Below are 17740 nucleotides of genomic sequence, written 5' to 3' on the forward strand. Positions count from 1 at the left end.
TATTAATATGTGAGACCATTTAGTCAACCAGTTTGAAGTACTTCTGGTTATTAGGTATTATTCTTCAGTTTCTTAAAGTACAGCATCCTTGCCTTTCTTGAACTTTCTTAGTGTTATCACAGACCAGATTTCCCTAAGAGGCTGGGGCGTAAGCTATTTCTCTGGGTTTTTGCTCAACCTTACCTGGCCCAAGTTTTCATGACAGCTTCGTGTTTTCTTATTTGAGGCCTTCATTTCTAAAACAAACTACAAACTACAGGTAATGTAATAAAATTCGTATTGGAGGGACACCTGGGTGGCTCAGTCAGTTAAGCATCCACCTTCGGCTCAGGTCATGATCCCAGGATCCTGGGATCGGGTCCCACATTGGGCTCCCTGCTCAGCGGGGAGCCTGCTTCTCCCTCTGCTCGTGCTCTCTCTGACAAAGAAATAAAATCTTTTTTAAAAATTAAAAAGAGTAAAAATAAAATAAAATTCATGTTGGCTAATTAGTAAAAGGCTAGTCTGAATTAGAGGAAGATTCTATATTATGAAACATAATTTCAAAGTATGGTATTTCTTGAAAGTTCATCGTTTTACCTGATAAGGTACATAAGCTGTATGCCATTTAATAGATTTGAACACTATAGTCAGCCATGGTTTCTAATTCAGGTATCAATTGTTCGGATTCAAATGGGTTCTCTTAACAATTTAAAAATTTCTCACAAATTCCAATTTAACTCTCTTACCTTAAAATCGTTTATATAAAGACAATGAAATGTGAAATTCCAACAACTGTACAAATCTAAATGAGCATACAACTTTTTTTTTTTTAAGATTTTATTTATTTATTTGACAGAGAGAGACACAGCAAGAGAGGGAACACGAGCAGGGGGAGTGGGAGAGGGAGAAAGCAGGCTTCCCGCTGAGCAGGGAGCCCAATGCGGGACTCGATCCCAGGAGCCTGGGATCATGACCTGAGCCGAAGGCAGACGCTTAACCAACTGAGCCACCCAGGCGCCCCGAGAATACAACTTTTTTTGTCATTGTTAACAATAGAGATCTGATGGAAGGCATAAGAATATGTTGAGACCGTCACAGTGTATACACATAATAAGTGCTCAATAAATATTTGTCGGATGAGCATAGGAGTTATTACTATAATCCCCAGCATTCTGTTAGGGGGCAGTGGATATGTGCAGAGAGTACCAGCAGTATTTTTCATTCTCCCTCTCATTCTCTTCAGTTGTTACAGCAGATAAGCTTTTAATCTTATTTTTGTGCTAGCACTATACAATTTAGGTCTTTTCCTCATGTATTACCCATTAACACACGATCTGAGTTCAGAATAATTGCTTACATCACTCAACAGATGAGGCCCTCGGGGCTCTGAGTGACCAGATGACTTTCCCCAAGTCATGTGATGAGAAAATAGTAAAGCTGAAGATCTACTTAGCTCCTTTGAGAGCCTGATCCCAAGCTTCCTCCTCCCTGAGTGGCTTTTAGTCTTTAATGGAATGCTGGGAAGGTGTGTGAGTGAGGGAATCTGGGTACCGGAGGTGTCACAAAGAGGTATGTGTTCTATAAAATTCAGGGACTTAACTATCGTAACACATAAATAAACTATGCTCAAAAAGCTGGGTCACCACAATTGTTATGTTCAATCATTTGTTAATTGTCACGATGTATGTGTTTTTTAGGTGCACTTTACTTGTTGAAATCAGCTCCATTTGTAAGAAGCATATGAAGTGCCTTAACCAAGAGTAGTTAAATTCTATTTATAATGTAAAATAGTAAAACTACCCAAATCTATTCAGTCCTTGATAGTTCCCAAAGCTTTCCACATCCATTATCACATATGATCCTCATAATAACCCTCTGGAGTAGCTGGAGGTGATCGAATTATAGCTGGGAAGGGAGACAGTATTCAGACAGAACATTTCAGCCAAGTTGCTAGTACAATCTTCTCCTATTGCTGTGATGCAGAGGTGGAAATAAAAAATTAAAAAAAAAAAAAAAAACCAACCCAGACTGAATGCTAAGACATAGCATGTGATGGAGAACGTTGTTCATTTCTTCTTTCAGTAAACTACAGAAAGATAACAAAGGCTACTGCGCCCAGTACAGAGGGGAGGTGTGTAATGCTGTCCTGGCCAAAGACGCTCTTGTTTTCTTCAACAACTCCCATGCAGATCCTGAGGAGGCCCAAGAACTACTGGTTCATACCGCCTGGAATGAACTGAAAGCAGTGAGCCCATTTTGCCGGCCAGCTGCTGAGGCTTTGCTGTGTAACCACATCTTCCAAGGCTGCAACCCTGGGCTAGTGCCTATTCCTACACCCATTTGCAGGTACAATAAAAAAAAGAAAGAAGTGGGAAAATTCTGTTGGATGCAAACAGGAAGAGTTTTCAAAAGAAGCTGTCATGTGCTATGATAAACGCAAAAGGTGGCTTTTGTCCAAAATAGAAAGTAATTAATTGGACAGAATTCCTACCATGTAAATCGCTGATGATATCCTATAATACAAGGGCTCTGAGCTCCTAGAAAATGTCATAAGAGGTATAATACTCTATTCTACTTGTTATTGTTCACATTATCATATTCATAAATATTCCAGCTTTCTATGAAATAAAAAAAAAAAGCACAAACATGGACCTCATTAGTAAGCTACAATAGAGAAGAAAAAAGGTCCATTTCCAATGTTTCAGCATTATTGGCCAATGAATATGAGATCTTGGTGAGCATTTCAGAATACTACTTTCTGTAATATGTATATTATTTTAAAATACATTCCACCCGATGTTCTAATTTAAATACTAACAGTCTTTCTCATGGTGGGGGGGGGGGGAGGGTGGTAATAAATAGTTATTTCTTTTAAAACCCCCGTACTCTTTAAACATGGAAATTCATAAATCCATGTTTGATAGAATTATCTTGCCTTTATTTACTTCTTATGTAGGAAAGACAGGACTCAAACTGGCTTTTGAGCCAAGCAGAACAAAGGTGAAACACTGTTTGTACCGCTTGCTAGATACATGTAATCTTGGCTAACCTTCAGTTTCCTCATCTGCAAAACAGAGAGGATTAAAGGATAAACTGTCCTCATGGTATATGTTAGAAACTGGACAGATACTGTTTTCTTCTGAAGAAAACACATGAAAACTACCAACACAACACATTTCCACCTCTGTTTTGATAAAACCAGAAAATACTGAAATATTGACATAATCATAGGGCCATGAGGTCATTAAAATAGAATGCTCCATTCCTCAACTCACTACAAATTTTGAGGGTTTAGAGAAATTGTAAGAGGAATATAACTTATTTCTTCACCCAAGAAGGTTATATTTTCATCAGACATGACAGCTAAGTATCTCTTGAGGAACAATCAGAATTAAAATTGAATTGTATCTTTGTATGCTAGCACAAAATAAATTCATGAGTAACTTTCCAACATGTATGTCCTAGGCCAGTTTACATGCAAGAGCCACAGATGTTCTTTTTAAGATTAAGAATAATTTACTTTTTTTTTTTAAGATTAAAAAAATCCCTTTCAATGAGACTTCAAATTTATTAGGATGGCATAGTTAATCATCTCCTAAATCTTTAAGTCAATTGTAGTATACTTAAAAAAAATTTTTTCCTTATACCTTCTGTTTGCCTTCCAAGTTGCTCAAAGGTCTTCAACCATTTTGTGTTTCTAGTTATTTCTAGTTATTTGTGAGATTTTTAAAAGCATTCTATTACTCATGGTTTTCTTCTCTTTTTCTCTTTTTTTTTTTGGTTTCAGGAGTAGAATTCAGTGATTCATCATTTACATGTAACACTCAGGGCTCATGATAACAAGTGCCCTCCTTAATCCCCATCACGCATCTAGCCCATCCTCCCCCTAACCCCCTCTATCAACCCTGAATTTGTTCTCTATCTTTAAGAGTCTCTTATGGTTTGTTTCTCTCTTTATTTTCACCCCCGCCAATATGTTCATCTGTTTTGTTTCTTAAATTCCACATATACTCATGGTCTTCTAATCATAAATAGTAATTAAATAATTTGTGCAACTTTCCATGAATGACAAAGAATTTCTTTTATTTGACAAATATTTATTGAGCTTCTGTCTCTAAGCCCTATTCTAGGGCATTTGTTTGTGGGGCTTACATTCTAGCAGGCGAAGACCACGAGCAAGAGAAGAAAAAAATGAGCACGAGGTTAAGGGAGATGAGGAGTGCCAAGGATGGAGGATGAAGTTGTGATTTTAAAAATAGGATGTTGAGGGGCGCCTGGGTGGCTCAGATGGTTAAGCGTCTGCCTTCGGCTCAGGTCATGATCCCAGGGTCCTGGGATCGAGTCCCGCATCAGGATTCCTGCTCCTTGGGAGCCTGCTTCTCCCTCTGCTTCTCTCTCTCTCAATCTCTCTCTCTGTCTCTCATGAATAAATAAATAAAATCTTTAAAAAAAAAAAAAATAGGGTGTTGAGGGTAGGCCTAATTAAGTTAAACATAATTTTACTGAATACTCTACACTTGATCTTTGAAATGTTATCTGGAATTGTAAACCAGGTTAGTATTATTCAACTGTGTTTTATTTGCCAATGATCAAATTTTAGACCATTGTTTTTAGCTTTTACATTTGATTACATAATCTTATATACAACTACCTGGTGTAGATCTCTGTTACTTATCCCTGATGCTAACTGTCATTCATATCAGAAAATCTTTCTTTTTCTTAAATTCTCAATTTTTATTCATCTCTTGTTCAGCTGGAGTAGGTGTTTTTTAGATTACATGTAAAAAACTTTTTACCATAATCTTATGTGTGTATGTGTGTGTTTCTGACTATTTAAGTCTTGTGTTACATTTAATTTTCCTGAAAATCTTATACACTAATTGTTTTTTGGCTGTGTTGTAATGAAGAACATATAATTTTGTTCCTTTGGAGGGAATATTTTTTTCTTGCCAAATGGTAGGAGGATTATTTTTTCATCTTTGAGATTCAAAATATTTGTAAAATTCATCTGGGAGTAATCCTCTTTTCATTATTTTCTTTCCTACCAGTAATACAAAAATAATGGATAATGTGCCTTAATTATCAGGTTTACGTCCTTTTTGTCCTAAGAATGTTTTCTTTTAGTATATCTTTGAGTATTTTCATTTTTTTTTTATGTACTCTAGTTTTCTTATTGGAAAACATTATCTATACTCTAGATTTCTTGCCAGCTCTTCCCCCTCAGCTGTCTCCTCACACAACATTTTCACCCTTCCTTCTTTCTGTCTGCATTTAGTTCAGACTTGTCAAGTTTTCCCGTGATTTGTCCAATGTCTTGCAGTGCCACTTCTTTATGGTTTTTAATGACAATTTTAAGTCCTTTGGTGTCCCTTTCACTTCTTTGTGGTCTTTATTTTCTTCAGTTGCTACTATGTTCAAGTTAACTTAGTTTTCAGTTTATTTTCCATTTCATCCTGATTTTTTTCCCTGTGAAAAACTCTTCTATAGCAGTCATCTTTAATACATGTCAATGAAAACAAAGCAAAACAAACAAAAATTTTTCTCATATGTGCTTCTGCCTAGAGTAAAAAAATAACTTTCCAGGGTATTTACTTCCTCCACATAATGTGGGCTACAGAATTTTTTTCACCTGCCCCATATTATTTTTGCACAGTTTAACAGTGCTGTCTGAATGTAGAAAATTGCCTTTGTGTGACCCAAGGGTGGGACCCAGACATAAGAAGCAAGCTAAGCAATGTTCCTCTGGTTCTTCAAGTTCTCAGAATCCTTGAAAGCCCCACTGCTCTCCCTTCCATTACAGATACATCAAGAATTCTAAATCCTATTGTTGTTCTTATGACCACACTGTATCCTATCACAGTCATATGCATGACCCTTTCATTCCACACATGTTCAGTTGGCCCATATTGACAGGTGGTTGCCCAGAAAAGTGGCAGTGTAGGCATGAGTATTTTTAAAAAGATACCACTGTGACATATATATGTCACAATGCATATGCATACACACATACACATATACATACATAATTTCCTCCTCTCTGAATAGCAACATTGCTATTATCTCCAATTTCTTTAATAATCTTTAATTTCCTTTTATTTTTAATCCCAAATATTTTAATTTGGAGTTAACCAGTTTTTTCCTATAAAGTCTATCTTATTTTCTATAGGATAAGCTTAAACAAATATTCATGCACAAAATTCTCATTAGTCCAACTAGTCTTTCTTCAGCCTCTTCACTGGTAATAAAACACATGGATGAACATAACATTTCATATTTAAATAGACTAAATTACTCTGGCTTTCTCAGATGGAAGCACACACAGCAATGGGATAGGAGGCAGCTTCTCCCCAAGGCGAGGTGGGTAAGGACCCATATGCCTTCCTATAACCTGCCAGGAAGGTGGTACTCTTCTGTTTTGGTGGATGAAGTATGAAGAGGTGTCAACTGTACCCCTCAGTCCCCACCCATTAGCCCTGAGATTATAGAAAAATCTCTCAGGCTAGAAACTGATCAACAATGATCTATGACTTTAATTATGTGTTTTTTAAACTCTATGTACCTGTTTCTGTCCCTTTGTAGTTATTTTAATATGAATTTGAGAGAATGCATATCAGGGATTCCTAAACTGTTACCTCTTGAACTTCAAAATTCTTTTCCCCCAGGAGCATTAACTACGCTTTCAAAACAAAACAAGATAGCATTTCATCTCAGGGATAATATGCTATCTTTCATAAAGTCTCACATTATTTACAATAAAAGGATCCTTCCAAAAACACTTTTGCAAGAACAGACAATGTACTATGGTGATGTTTTGAAAATACAGAATCTAGGCTCTGCCGCAAATTTGGCCTTAATATGCTATGATTCATCGAGTTTTGTTCTCCATAAAATATTTTAGAGAATATTGCCTGGCAGTAAAGGAGCTCTTCTGTGCAAAAGAGTGGCTGGCAATGGAAGAAAAGACTCACAGAGGACTCTACAGATCTGGGATGCACCTGCTCTCTGTGCCAGATTGCAACAAGCTCCCCAGCATGCACTGGGACCCCATGGCCTGCACCAGACTGCCATATTTAGGTAACAGAGTTCTCTCAAGACTTTAGAGGTTAAGACAAATTTACTATTTTAAAGAAACTAAGTTGTGAACTTAAATCTCCCAATATTTCTAGGCATTTCTAATGTATTTTTTGAGTTCTGCCCTTTTTAGATATCTAATCACAGAATCCTACTGTCTATCCTAATTGCCCAAGTTAGCATTAGGGTTTAATTTCATTTGTTCAAAAAGAAATTAAGGAACACTTTTAACTGCTGCTTAAGATCTTATTTTGTAAGGGGATCTTATGAGAGCTTGTAACATTTTTTGGAATGTGCAGAGAAATGGCTAAGAAACCTCATATTATGTCAGATGAGTGGAATAAAAGAATAAAGTCCCCCTTCTTAGCCAACAAAGCAGATTTCTAAGCATGCAAAAATAAGCCACATGGTTGAAAATGCTGATCTCACAAAACAAAGCTGAATCTCTGCATGCTGTTTAATGAACTTCATTTGGAAGGAACTATGTTGTTAGCCCTAACAGCTGGTTTAATTTCAATGACACAATCCTTTCTTATTTGAATGCAAAGAATGTTTTCCAGTTGTATACTGAAAAACTAAAAGAGAACTCGCATTTCTTAGCACTCTCTCACAGAATATGTGAGGTATCTGGATGCTCATTAAAAACAAATTTTTATCCTTTCCCCCTCAGATTATAAAAAGGAAAACTTAACAAGTAAGTAATTTTATTTGTGCCCTTGAACCCTTATGTGTATGTAATCGGATTCATGCATGCGTATTTACACTCATACTTCATGATGTCCAGAACAGAATGTACAGCCCCTCTCAAACATTTTTTTGCTATGCTTACTGGTGTAAAACATGAAGGAAGATCATCAGAAACCTCAGCTTACAGCTCCCAATTAGGCCATGAAGAGCACCGTATTTACTGAATGATACAAATAATATCCCCTACCCCGAGGTTATAACTTGCTTGATCCTTTCTATGGCTACAAAATAAGCCAAACTGAAAATGTCACCTTTTGATTTTGCATTTTTGATTTTTATATCATCTAATTATTTACAGATGAAAACAAATATTTATTTCTTCATTGAGCCAATTCATGATCCTCATTTGTGACAACAGATCTTTCTTTTGGAAGATAGGTGTTTTTTTAAGACAGCTAATTACCAGTATAAAGTTTACAGGGTCAAATCAAAACAGTTTTAAAACTGGGTGCCTCAAAATCCCTAGGAAAGAATTCAAGAAGGTTGCTTGGAAAGAGATGTCCTAGACACAAAGTTGTATCCGATGATGCTTTAACCTACCAGAATGCAGAAATCTTCAGAATGAAATTAGAAAAGTTTTCATTTTAATTAACGTCCTCTGATTTGAGTGTTCTAAGGCTTAAATCGTAATCATTTCCTGTGATCTATCTTCGGGGCCTAATTGCCTCTGCACCTGGCTAAGAGCCAGGCCTTGATTTTACCAGCTTCCTTCAAGGACTAAGACTTAAAGTATTAAAAGAAAAAATGCTACTGGTCCCACTTGAATGGCTCAGTGTTAATAAACAAGAGCAGTATGGAAACCCTAAAAATCTATTATTCTGGAAGCCTGTCAAATTGTTATTTCCAAATTGAAGGAATGAAAAAGAAATGCTTCAATTCTTTGTCATATAAGCAGCTAAAGTTTAGTTTGATTGGACTTTTAACTGGTGACTGTGGTCTTTGTTATCCTTTGATTGTTTACTCATTCATCCATTCAGGCATTCATTCTACTCTGTGGAAGGTGCTGACCTTCAGTCCTAGACTAGACAGGAACACACACACACACAAAATCCATATTTTTGCCTCATATACTTATTCTAAAAAATTGTGAACAGCATAAATTAGCTACAGTAAGCCAATTTCCTACTCTTAAAAACCTAGTTTTATGAAATCTTTGGTACATGTAAGAAAATGAACAGCAAATGTCATCAACAGATCACTTCACTTGACCACATAACGGGGAATGTCTGAAAGTGTGCTCCCTGGCTAAATGCAATTATTATTGAAGAAATTGGCTTGAGCCTTTCAGGTAGGTTGATAGTTAAGCAAAGAAGGCATCCTGATTAGGTAGAGTATCCCATATTTTGTGGAGTGTATAAAGCCCTCAAATATTTCTTGAAGAGTTACTTGATTTCTGAGTAAACTCTAAAGGATATCACCAGTTCACTTTGAAGGGTGATGGAAGATTTTTTTTTTTTTTTGCTTGAACACACAGAGTAGAATTTCACTAGTTTTCATTTTTATAACTTTTTTTTTTTTTTGCTGAGGTGAAATATCTTTTTGAGCTTGCAATGTCTTTGTACTATTTACTTTGTCTCTTTAGCAGGCATATTCCTGAATTCAATAGGGCTGTACACATTTTATGTTTTTCCTCAGATGGGTTTGTGGGTGACAGAGCCCAGGTATCCCAACAGATCTTCAGATTAGCTTTCTCTCACCTGAATAGTTGAAAGCTATATTAGCTGGATACATTCTTGAGTGACATTCCTCTTCTCTCAGTAATCTACAGATGTGATTTCACTCCTTTCTAGCTTCTAGTTTTGAAAATGACTGGTCATCCGGTATGAGTCTGGTTACTTTTTCCTATAAGCAATTTGCTGCTTCTGTTTAGAAAGAAACTTTGAGATTTTTCTCTTTATCCCTGTTATCTGCATGGTGGAAATCCTATATAATGGTGTGTTACTGAACATCTCTTTCCAACTCTGGAAAGTCCAGTATTCAGGACTTTGTCCTGGTAGCGTGAAATCAGCAAGGGAAGTCAGGCTGCAGGCAGGCAAATGATCTTTCTGAAGCAAAAAGCTGATCATGCTACTCCACCGATGCTAATCCCACTGATGATTCTCTCCATTTACTGCAGGGCAAAGTCCAAATTATCTACCTTGGCATGCAGGGCCTTTTATGACCCAGACCCGGTATCTGCAGCCCTACCTATACACAGTCCCCCAGTCAACAAGGAAACTTTTAGGTGCACCTTTAGGAAAGCACCACAACTGCTTGGTTTGGACCCTGAGATATGCTATTCCTTCTTTGTGGAATACTACCTCCCTCCTCGCCCCCCTTTCCTCCTGCTCCACCCACACACATACACCTTCAACTGGTTATTCCCTATTCAACCTTTACACTTAACTTAAAATTATTCATTTTAGAAAACCTACCTAGTATGCCTAGACCTGGAGTTGAGTTGCCCCTGGATGTTCACAAGCTTATCAGTCTTATAACACTTCTTACATTCTATTATAATTATCGATTTACTAATTGTTTCCCAGCTAAATACTTGAACACAAAGACTTGTCATGTCCACCACAGTATTCTTGATACCCAACATCAATGTTAACTTAGTGAATACATTAATGTATGGATGAATAAGTGAATAAAAATTCCCCTGATGTTCAAAGGGAAAGGGTAGAGATAAAATTGATGAGAGAAAAAAAGACAAAAAGAAGAAGATCCAGGTTGGTAATTTGGATCCAAAGAGATAATCAATGTCACTCTAGGGAAGGCCACGGCAAATAGATCAGAAGCAATAAACAAGGAATAACAAAACTATCCAGAAAGGAAGATATAATTAAATCCACAAAGCAAAATTATTATTCAAACAATGCCAATTTTTGACTTTAAAAATAAATCTTACTAAGTCATCATGGATTATTCTCTTAATATGTCTGATATATTTTTTTAAAGATTTATTTATTTATTTTGGTGGGGGGAAGAGGGAAAAGGAGAGAGAGAATCCCAAGCAGACCTCCTGCTGAGCGTGGTGCCCGATGCGGGGCTTGATCTCACGACCCCAAGATCACCACCTGAGCCGAAATCAAGTCAGACGCTTAACCCACTGAGCCACCCAGGTGCCCCATGTCTGATATTTTTGACAAAAAATTATCCTTATATTTACTAATGAGATTACACTACCAATTTTACAAGTTACATTACATTCCCTCACGTGTTAAATATGGTTTGAACTGCCCTATAAAATCCAGGTACAAAAATAGTCACCACTTCCTGTCTTTCAATGCTTGCTCCTACTTTATTATTAGCAGGAAGTTTAGCTTTGCAATTTAAGCCCCCCTCCCCACCCATCTTGGATTGATTATTAAAAAAAAAAAAAAACCTTCAGATGACTCAGTCCAAAGAAAGTCAGTTCAGCTTTCAAGCCAATCATAAAGGAACCTAGGAAGTCAAAGTCCACCGTTGCTGTGATACCTGATGAGAAATACTGTCATTGCTCCTGCAAGAATGCACTGCTGAGCCATTCTTCCAGTTCCAGTGCCTGAGCTGATGGTCTTCCTGCCACAGCAGTGACCAAACTTGGTCTCCACGAGCTCTAAAACCATTTGCTAGCCATTGGTGCTCAGGTCTTAGAAACTGTGTCCACTCCTACATTAAAAAGTCATCCATGGGCACCCCTTGAAATCTCTGCCCACTTGTCATCCCTTTTATAAGTGTCCTATTTCAAATGGCGTTAGGCATCTACTGCAATAAAAGTTTTCTTTTGACTTTGTGATGTGCTATATTAATATATTTCCTTATATCAAACACATAATTCTTTTACTATATTGCAGCCAATTGCTAACATTTCATTTAGGATTTTTTAAATCTATGTTCCTTAATCTATGTATGCAGTTTTCTTTTATGCTAACATTGCCAGGTCGTGACGTTAGTATTATAATAACTGTCTACAATAATTTGATAGATTTTTCTTGTATTGGAACATTTTATAAAATCTGGAAATTTTATCTCTTCCAAGACCAAAAGAATGTATCCATAATTCTACAATGACTTTTAAATTTCCTGGTTACGATTACCTTCAGATTTTCTGATTTTTCAAATTTGGTAAATGGTCCTAACATTTTTCTAAAGATTTAAAAAATTGTAACTGCATAATTACATATTATTGCATTTTTATTTCAATCTACTGTCATAACTCCTTTACCATTCCTAATTTTGTATGTTTGTGCCTTTCTTGTCTTTTAAAAATTAAAATTCCACTGATTAGACTACCTTATAAATGTTAAGACCAACTATTGACCTATTTTTAAATTCTAGCATTTGTGGTATGTGTATTCTAACTTATTAATTTCTGCTTGTACATGGTTGTTACTTTATCAGCTATTTTTCTCTGTTTTCTGTAGTTTTTGTGTTTCTTTTCCAAAGTCTTGAGTTAAATGTCTAGCTCATTCACTTTCATCCTTTTTATCTAATGGAGAGAGATAACTCTATGAGTTTACCACCAAGCACGGCTTTGGCCAAAGCTCATATACTCTATCAGGAAGTTGTTTTCTAATCTGTCTCTATGGCTACTTTTCACTCTTTAAGTGAAAAGTTATTGAATTTTTTTTTAGATGTCCTATCGGATTTTACTTAGTCTATTGTTAATTGCATTTTAGTCAGAATAAATCCGCATAATTTCTGCTTTTGAAATTTGAGATTTATTTTTGTGGCCTGACAAAAGATCATGTCTGTCAGTATTCCGCAAATATTTGAAAACAGGGTTTATTCTCTCCATGTAGGGTACAAAGTACACTGTTTGCTATTAGAACATTCTTGTCAATTATACTATTAAGATACTCTGTATCCATGTTTTTGTCTTTACTCAGTCAATTAAAAGAATATAAAATATAAATTAATAAGTTTGTTTTAATAGATACACAGAGGACTTTGCACTCTACAGAGTGATACGAACATGGCATCTTTTGGTTTCCAGGGTAATGCAGATTTTGCCTTGTTTTCATATTGCCCTGACCTTTTTAATAGGAGTTTGACAGGAGCTCAATTTTTGGATGAACTAACTTCTCATTTGTGTCCTTATATTTCCACTCTTCATCATCTTCTATTATTTTTGTTTTCTTTGTAAATCAACAGTAAATGTGTATAAAAGCTCAGCTTTTGACGATCCTGACATCAAATACAATTTCATGAAATTATTTCATTTAATAACTTACTTAGGTCCACAATTGTCAGGTCATAAACAACATGATGCAGTGTAAAGAGCACTAGCCCAGGATCTGCATTTGTCTTGGAAGAAATAGTTCCTTTCCCTGGGTCTTGTCTTTAAAATTCTGTGATTCCGTAAATTGGATTGACTTACAACTGGATCTCTGGATTCTTACACTTGGACTTTATAGATATATAACCAGGGAGAACCTGATCCATGAAACCATATTCTTAAAATTAAATTTAGTTTACTAAATTTATTTGACTTCAGTGAAGACTGCTTGAATGCAAAGACTGCTTCTTAAACGTTTAAGAATGAATGAAAAGAATTTTGTTTACTTACAGCATTCCCACCCATGACATCCTCAAAGCCAAGCGTGGACATTCCAGACTTGCCTTCCTCTTCCTCTTCCTCCTTCTCTGTCTCACCTACATACTCCATGACTGTAATAATCTCCATCATGTCCAGCTTTGCCATATTTGTGCTTCTTACGGTAACTACTCTTTATTGCTGCCGAAGACGAAAACAATGGAAAAATAAGAAAAGGTGAGATTCTAATTTAAGCTAACCACATGTAGTAATATTTTAAAACTTACAAATTTAATATTGGAATTGGGGACAGGAGGAGGGATATTTGTAACACTGCCAGTCTCTTTATGACATCCATTGCCCTGCTTTAAGATGAAGCACCCCACCATGATCTTTAAAAATATCAGTAACTTTTTGCATAGGATCACGTTCTAAGGTTAATTTTTCACAGCAGATAGGATCTAAACAATAATTTGGAAGAATATGGCTATCCCTGCTCCCCATCTGCCCCCAGCCCCAGCCCCATTGCCATGTCAGATTGGATAGTGACAAAATTCCTAAGAAAAGGTACCTTTTGACTCCCAGACCCAAGAAAATATTTCTTGCTCTAAATCTGAAGGATCTTCAGCTGCCTTAGTATAATTTGTTTTGTTTCCTCCTAACATCGTATCTCTTTAAAACCCAAGCCCGAGTACAAAGATCTCACCTGATCCTGAGCTTATCATTGGTCTTCCCTGTCTTCCCTACAGAGAATCTGCGGCAGTAACCCTCACTACTCTTCCTTCTGAGCTCTTGCTAGACAGACTTCATCCCAACCCCATGTACCAGAGGATGCCACTCCTTCTCAATCCCAAATTGCTCAGCCTGGAGTACCCAAGGAATAACATTGAGTATGTGAGAGATATTGGAGAGGGAGCATTTGGAAGGGTCTTTCAAGCAAGGTAAAGTTACCCATGTGAAAAATCTTTCCACGGAAGTATGTTGTGTCTGAAAAGTTACCAGACCACCACTACCTTGATGCCTGGGCTGTATGTGTGATAATTATTATCAAATAATTTTTCACATCATTAACCTCATTTTACTGAGGACTGTACCTTGAATCTTAATAATTTTTCCTCTCTGCTGAAAAATAGGGCTGGGTAGAAGGATAGAATCTTCATTTGTGTAGTGTTCAAATTATGAGCAATTAGCAAAGTTTAATTACATTTCCTTTTCAGAAAATAATTTTATCGTACATTTTAATCATAATTTCTTGCATTGTTTTTAGTAAATAATTGTAAAATTTATTTCTCTTCCATTTTCTTTTGCTGTATTCTCCACTTCGTTTAAAATTTACTTTGAACTAGTATTTCCATTTAAGAATTCAGAGCCTGACATGTGTAGATATTAAATAGATGTCCATGGAATGGCAAAGCCGAAAAGGGGAAAAACAATGCAAAAATGACAGAAAACAATGAGCTCAAGGAAAGAGTATGTATAAGGGCCAACGCTAGCCCATTTATTGCTTCTGTGTGAATTGGAAGGAAATACCCTTTTTGCATGGATGTGGCTCACAGACACACAGCTGGGCCGGAGAATGTGGACTTGGTTTTAATCACCAACTGTCATTTTGTCCTGGTGTTCTTGGGCAGGACACAACCTTACTGCCACTCATAGTGGCCCTGCTATGCAGGTTACATGATTAATGAAAATCTCACACAAATACTTATGGGGAACCAAATATATGCAAAGCACCATTTTAGCTTCAGAAGCATATAAAGATGAGTAAGCTATGGTCCCTGCCTTCCAGGAATTTAGATTCTGGCCAGGGATCAAAGGTTTAGGGCGGTAATGACAATCTCATTGAATCTGTGTACTTTAGAATTCCTGACGTTTACAGATAATGCATTTTTCAAACAACCTGTGTTGAAAATAGTCCCAGTGATTTTTATTAATTGGCGTCCAGAAGTTTTAAGTACACTCTACTACTGCCATCTTTCTTTGATTCTGTGGCTCTAGGAAAGGTTGCAAAAGTGGAGGGAATATATATGAATGTGGGTAGATGAATGTGGATGCGTATCATGTTCCTGATCGTTGATTTCTTCCTAAATAAATGTATCTCTCAGGGCTCCAGGCTTACTTCCATATGAACCTTTCACAATGGTGGCAGTGAAGATGCTCAAAGAAGAAGCTTCAGCAGATATGCAAGCAGACTTTCAGAGGGAGGCAGCCCTCATGGCAGAGTTTGATAACCCTAACATTGTGAAACTCTTAGGTATGAAAATAGAAATGAAGAAATGTATTGCATTTATTGCAATTATTTACATTTATTGCAAAACGGAGGCTTCCCAAGTTTTCCTTCTTCATCCTGCACTTGTGCCTTTTCCTTTACTTCTTCATCAGAAAGACATCTCTGTTCCTTCCCATATAATATTTTCTGCACCAGGGAGCAGAACATTGTATTAAATTACCTCAGTTCAAAAAACTGGTTGTTTTTTAATTGCTCAGAAAGGTATGTTGTCATTTCTTTAATTTTCTCTCTAGAACCTACAAATACACTGATTGCTAAATCCCTGGAATTAAAAACCAGCCCCAAAATAAAAAAGCTAAGATAATGGTATTCATTATTTCTCTTCCTTTTTGAACAGACTTCTAATTTTTGCCTGAAAAAAGAATCCTAGATCTCATAATCTATTTTTACAGTGATGTGAAGTTGTGCCCAAATGATCTAATATTTCAAGGTGTCCTATTTCCCTCTCACATACAGCAAGAATTTAAGATTTGCAAATGTCCTCCTGGCACTAAATGTGAGACTCTATTTATATGAACATTTTTTTTCTTTCTAGAACGAACATTGTACCTATATTTTGAAATGTTTCACTGAGTACCTCACCTAAGATTTTGGATTGTTTTTGCCATCCTTTCCAAATTTCACACAACATCTTCCTTATCATCCTTCTCCACAGAAGGAGCAGAAACACAGAACATTACATGCTCAAAGCAAGCATCCATTCCTAAATTCACTCACCAAACAAACACGTACCGAGCACTTGCTGTACCACACACCTCGTAGGCGTGTGGGATTTAAAAAAAGAGTAAGACATATTTCTGCTTTCAAAGTGCTAACATGTTGGAGGAGAAACCTCAGACAAATAGGTGATTGTCACGGGATGGCAGGTCCTAGGCCGACAGAAGGAACATCTGATGGGTAGTGCTGGGAGCCCAGGCATTCTAGCGGGAGTGACAGATAAGCCGAATCTTAAAAGGAAAATGGGAGATGTTGACACAGACAAATGGGGTCAGGGTTGGACTGTGATGCTGTCCACAGAAAGCCAGGGCCCCCTGTTTTCTGGTCTTGGTCCTTGGCTTGTTAGGCACGGTAGACACCCCGCCTAACAAGGCCCGTGATGTCGGTTGCAGGCGTGTGTGCAGTCGGGAAACCCATGTGCCTGCTCTTCGAATACATGGCCTATGGCGACCTCAACGAGTTCCTCCGCAGCATGGCCCCGCACAGCGGGTGCAGCCTCAGTCACGGCGACCTGTCCGGGAGGGCCCAGGCGTCCAGCCCTGCCCCGCCGCCCCTCTCCTGCGCCGAGCAGCTCTGCATCGCCAGGCAGGTGGCCGCCGGCATGGCTTACCTCTCGGAGCGCAAGTTTGTGCACCGGGATCTGGCCACCCGGAACTGCCTGGTGGGCGAGAACATGGTGGTGAAAATCGCCGACTTCGGCCTCTCCAGGAACATCTACTCGGCGGACTACTACAAAGCCAACGAAAACGACGCCATCCCCATCCGCTGGATGCCCCCCGAGTCCATTTTCTACAACCGCTACACCACCGAGTCGGACGTGTGGGCCTACGGCGTGGTGCTGTGGGAGATCTTCTCGTACGGCCTGCAGCCCTACTACGGCATGGCCCACGAGGAGGTCATCTACTACGTGCGCGACGGCCACATCCTCGCCTGCCCCGAGGACTGCCCCCTGGAGTTGTACAACCTGATGCGCCTGTGCTGGAGCAAGCTGCCCGCCGACAGGCCCAGCTTCGCCAGCATTCACCGCATCCTGCAACGGATGTGCGAGAGGGCAGAGGGGACGCTGAGCGTCTGAGGGCGCAGGGATGCCCAGGGAAACGCCGCGGTCCCCTCTCGGCCTCTCAGAGGCCCCCGCCCTGGGCCCCAGACCCGGAGGAAGGCTGGCGGACGCCAGGAGCATGCGCGGTCTGTGTCTCGGCCAGAACCGAGCCTGCGCAGAACTCACCGGGAGCCCCACCCATCCGGAGTCCACCATTGCAAAGGCAGCCTAAGCTTCGTGTACGGAAGATAATGGCATCCTCTTCGGTCCCTGAATTAGCTGGCGGCAGAGTCAGACTGTGCTGCATTAAATTTTAATACGAAATGTGATACAGAGCTTCATTTTTAATAGAGTTAATTCCTGTCCATTATGAAAGTATCTTCCTGGAAGACAT

At 38.2% G+C, this 17740-nt stretch overlaps 1 protein-coding gene across 5 annotated transcripts in view; it reads left to right on the forward strand.

Moving 5' to 3' along the window:
- MUSK (muscle associated receptor tyrosine kinase) overlaps window positions 1-17382 on the forward strand; it is an 87070-nt gene extending 69688 nt beyond the window's left edge. For 2 of the 5 annotated variants that reach the window (XM_032418753.1, XM_032418755.1), the window contains 6 exons: window positions 2065-2328; window positions 6881-7056; window positions 13336-13537; window positions 14050-14241; window positions 15406-15554; window positions 16700-17382. In XM_032418753.1, coding sequence (XP_032274644.1) covers window positions 2065-2328; window positions 6881-7056; window positions 13336-13537; window positions 14050-14241; window positions 15406-15554; window positions 16700-17382 — 1666 coding nt within the window. Of the gene's footprint in view, window positions 1-2064; window positions 2329-6880; window positions 7057-7723; window positions 7748-13335; window positions 13538-14049; window positions 14242-15405; window positions 15555-16699 lie in introns of all 5 variants that reach the window. The other 3 variants (XM_032418756.1, XM_032418757.1, XM_032418754.1) reach the window with 2 other exon arrangements.
- The last annotated feature ends 358 nt before the right edge of the window (window positions 17383-17740 follow it).

Source organism: Phoca vitulina, unplaced genomic scaffold (assembly GCF_004348235.1).
Source record: "Phoca vitulina isolate PV1807 unplaced genomic scaffold, GSC_HSeal_1.0 scaffold21, whole genome shotgun sequence".
Taxonomy (NCBI): domain Eukaryota; kingdom Metazoa; phylum Chordata; class Mammalia; order Carnivora; family Phocidae; genus Phoca; species Phoca vitulina.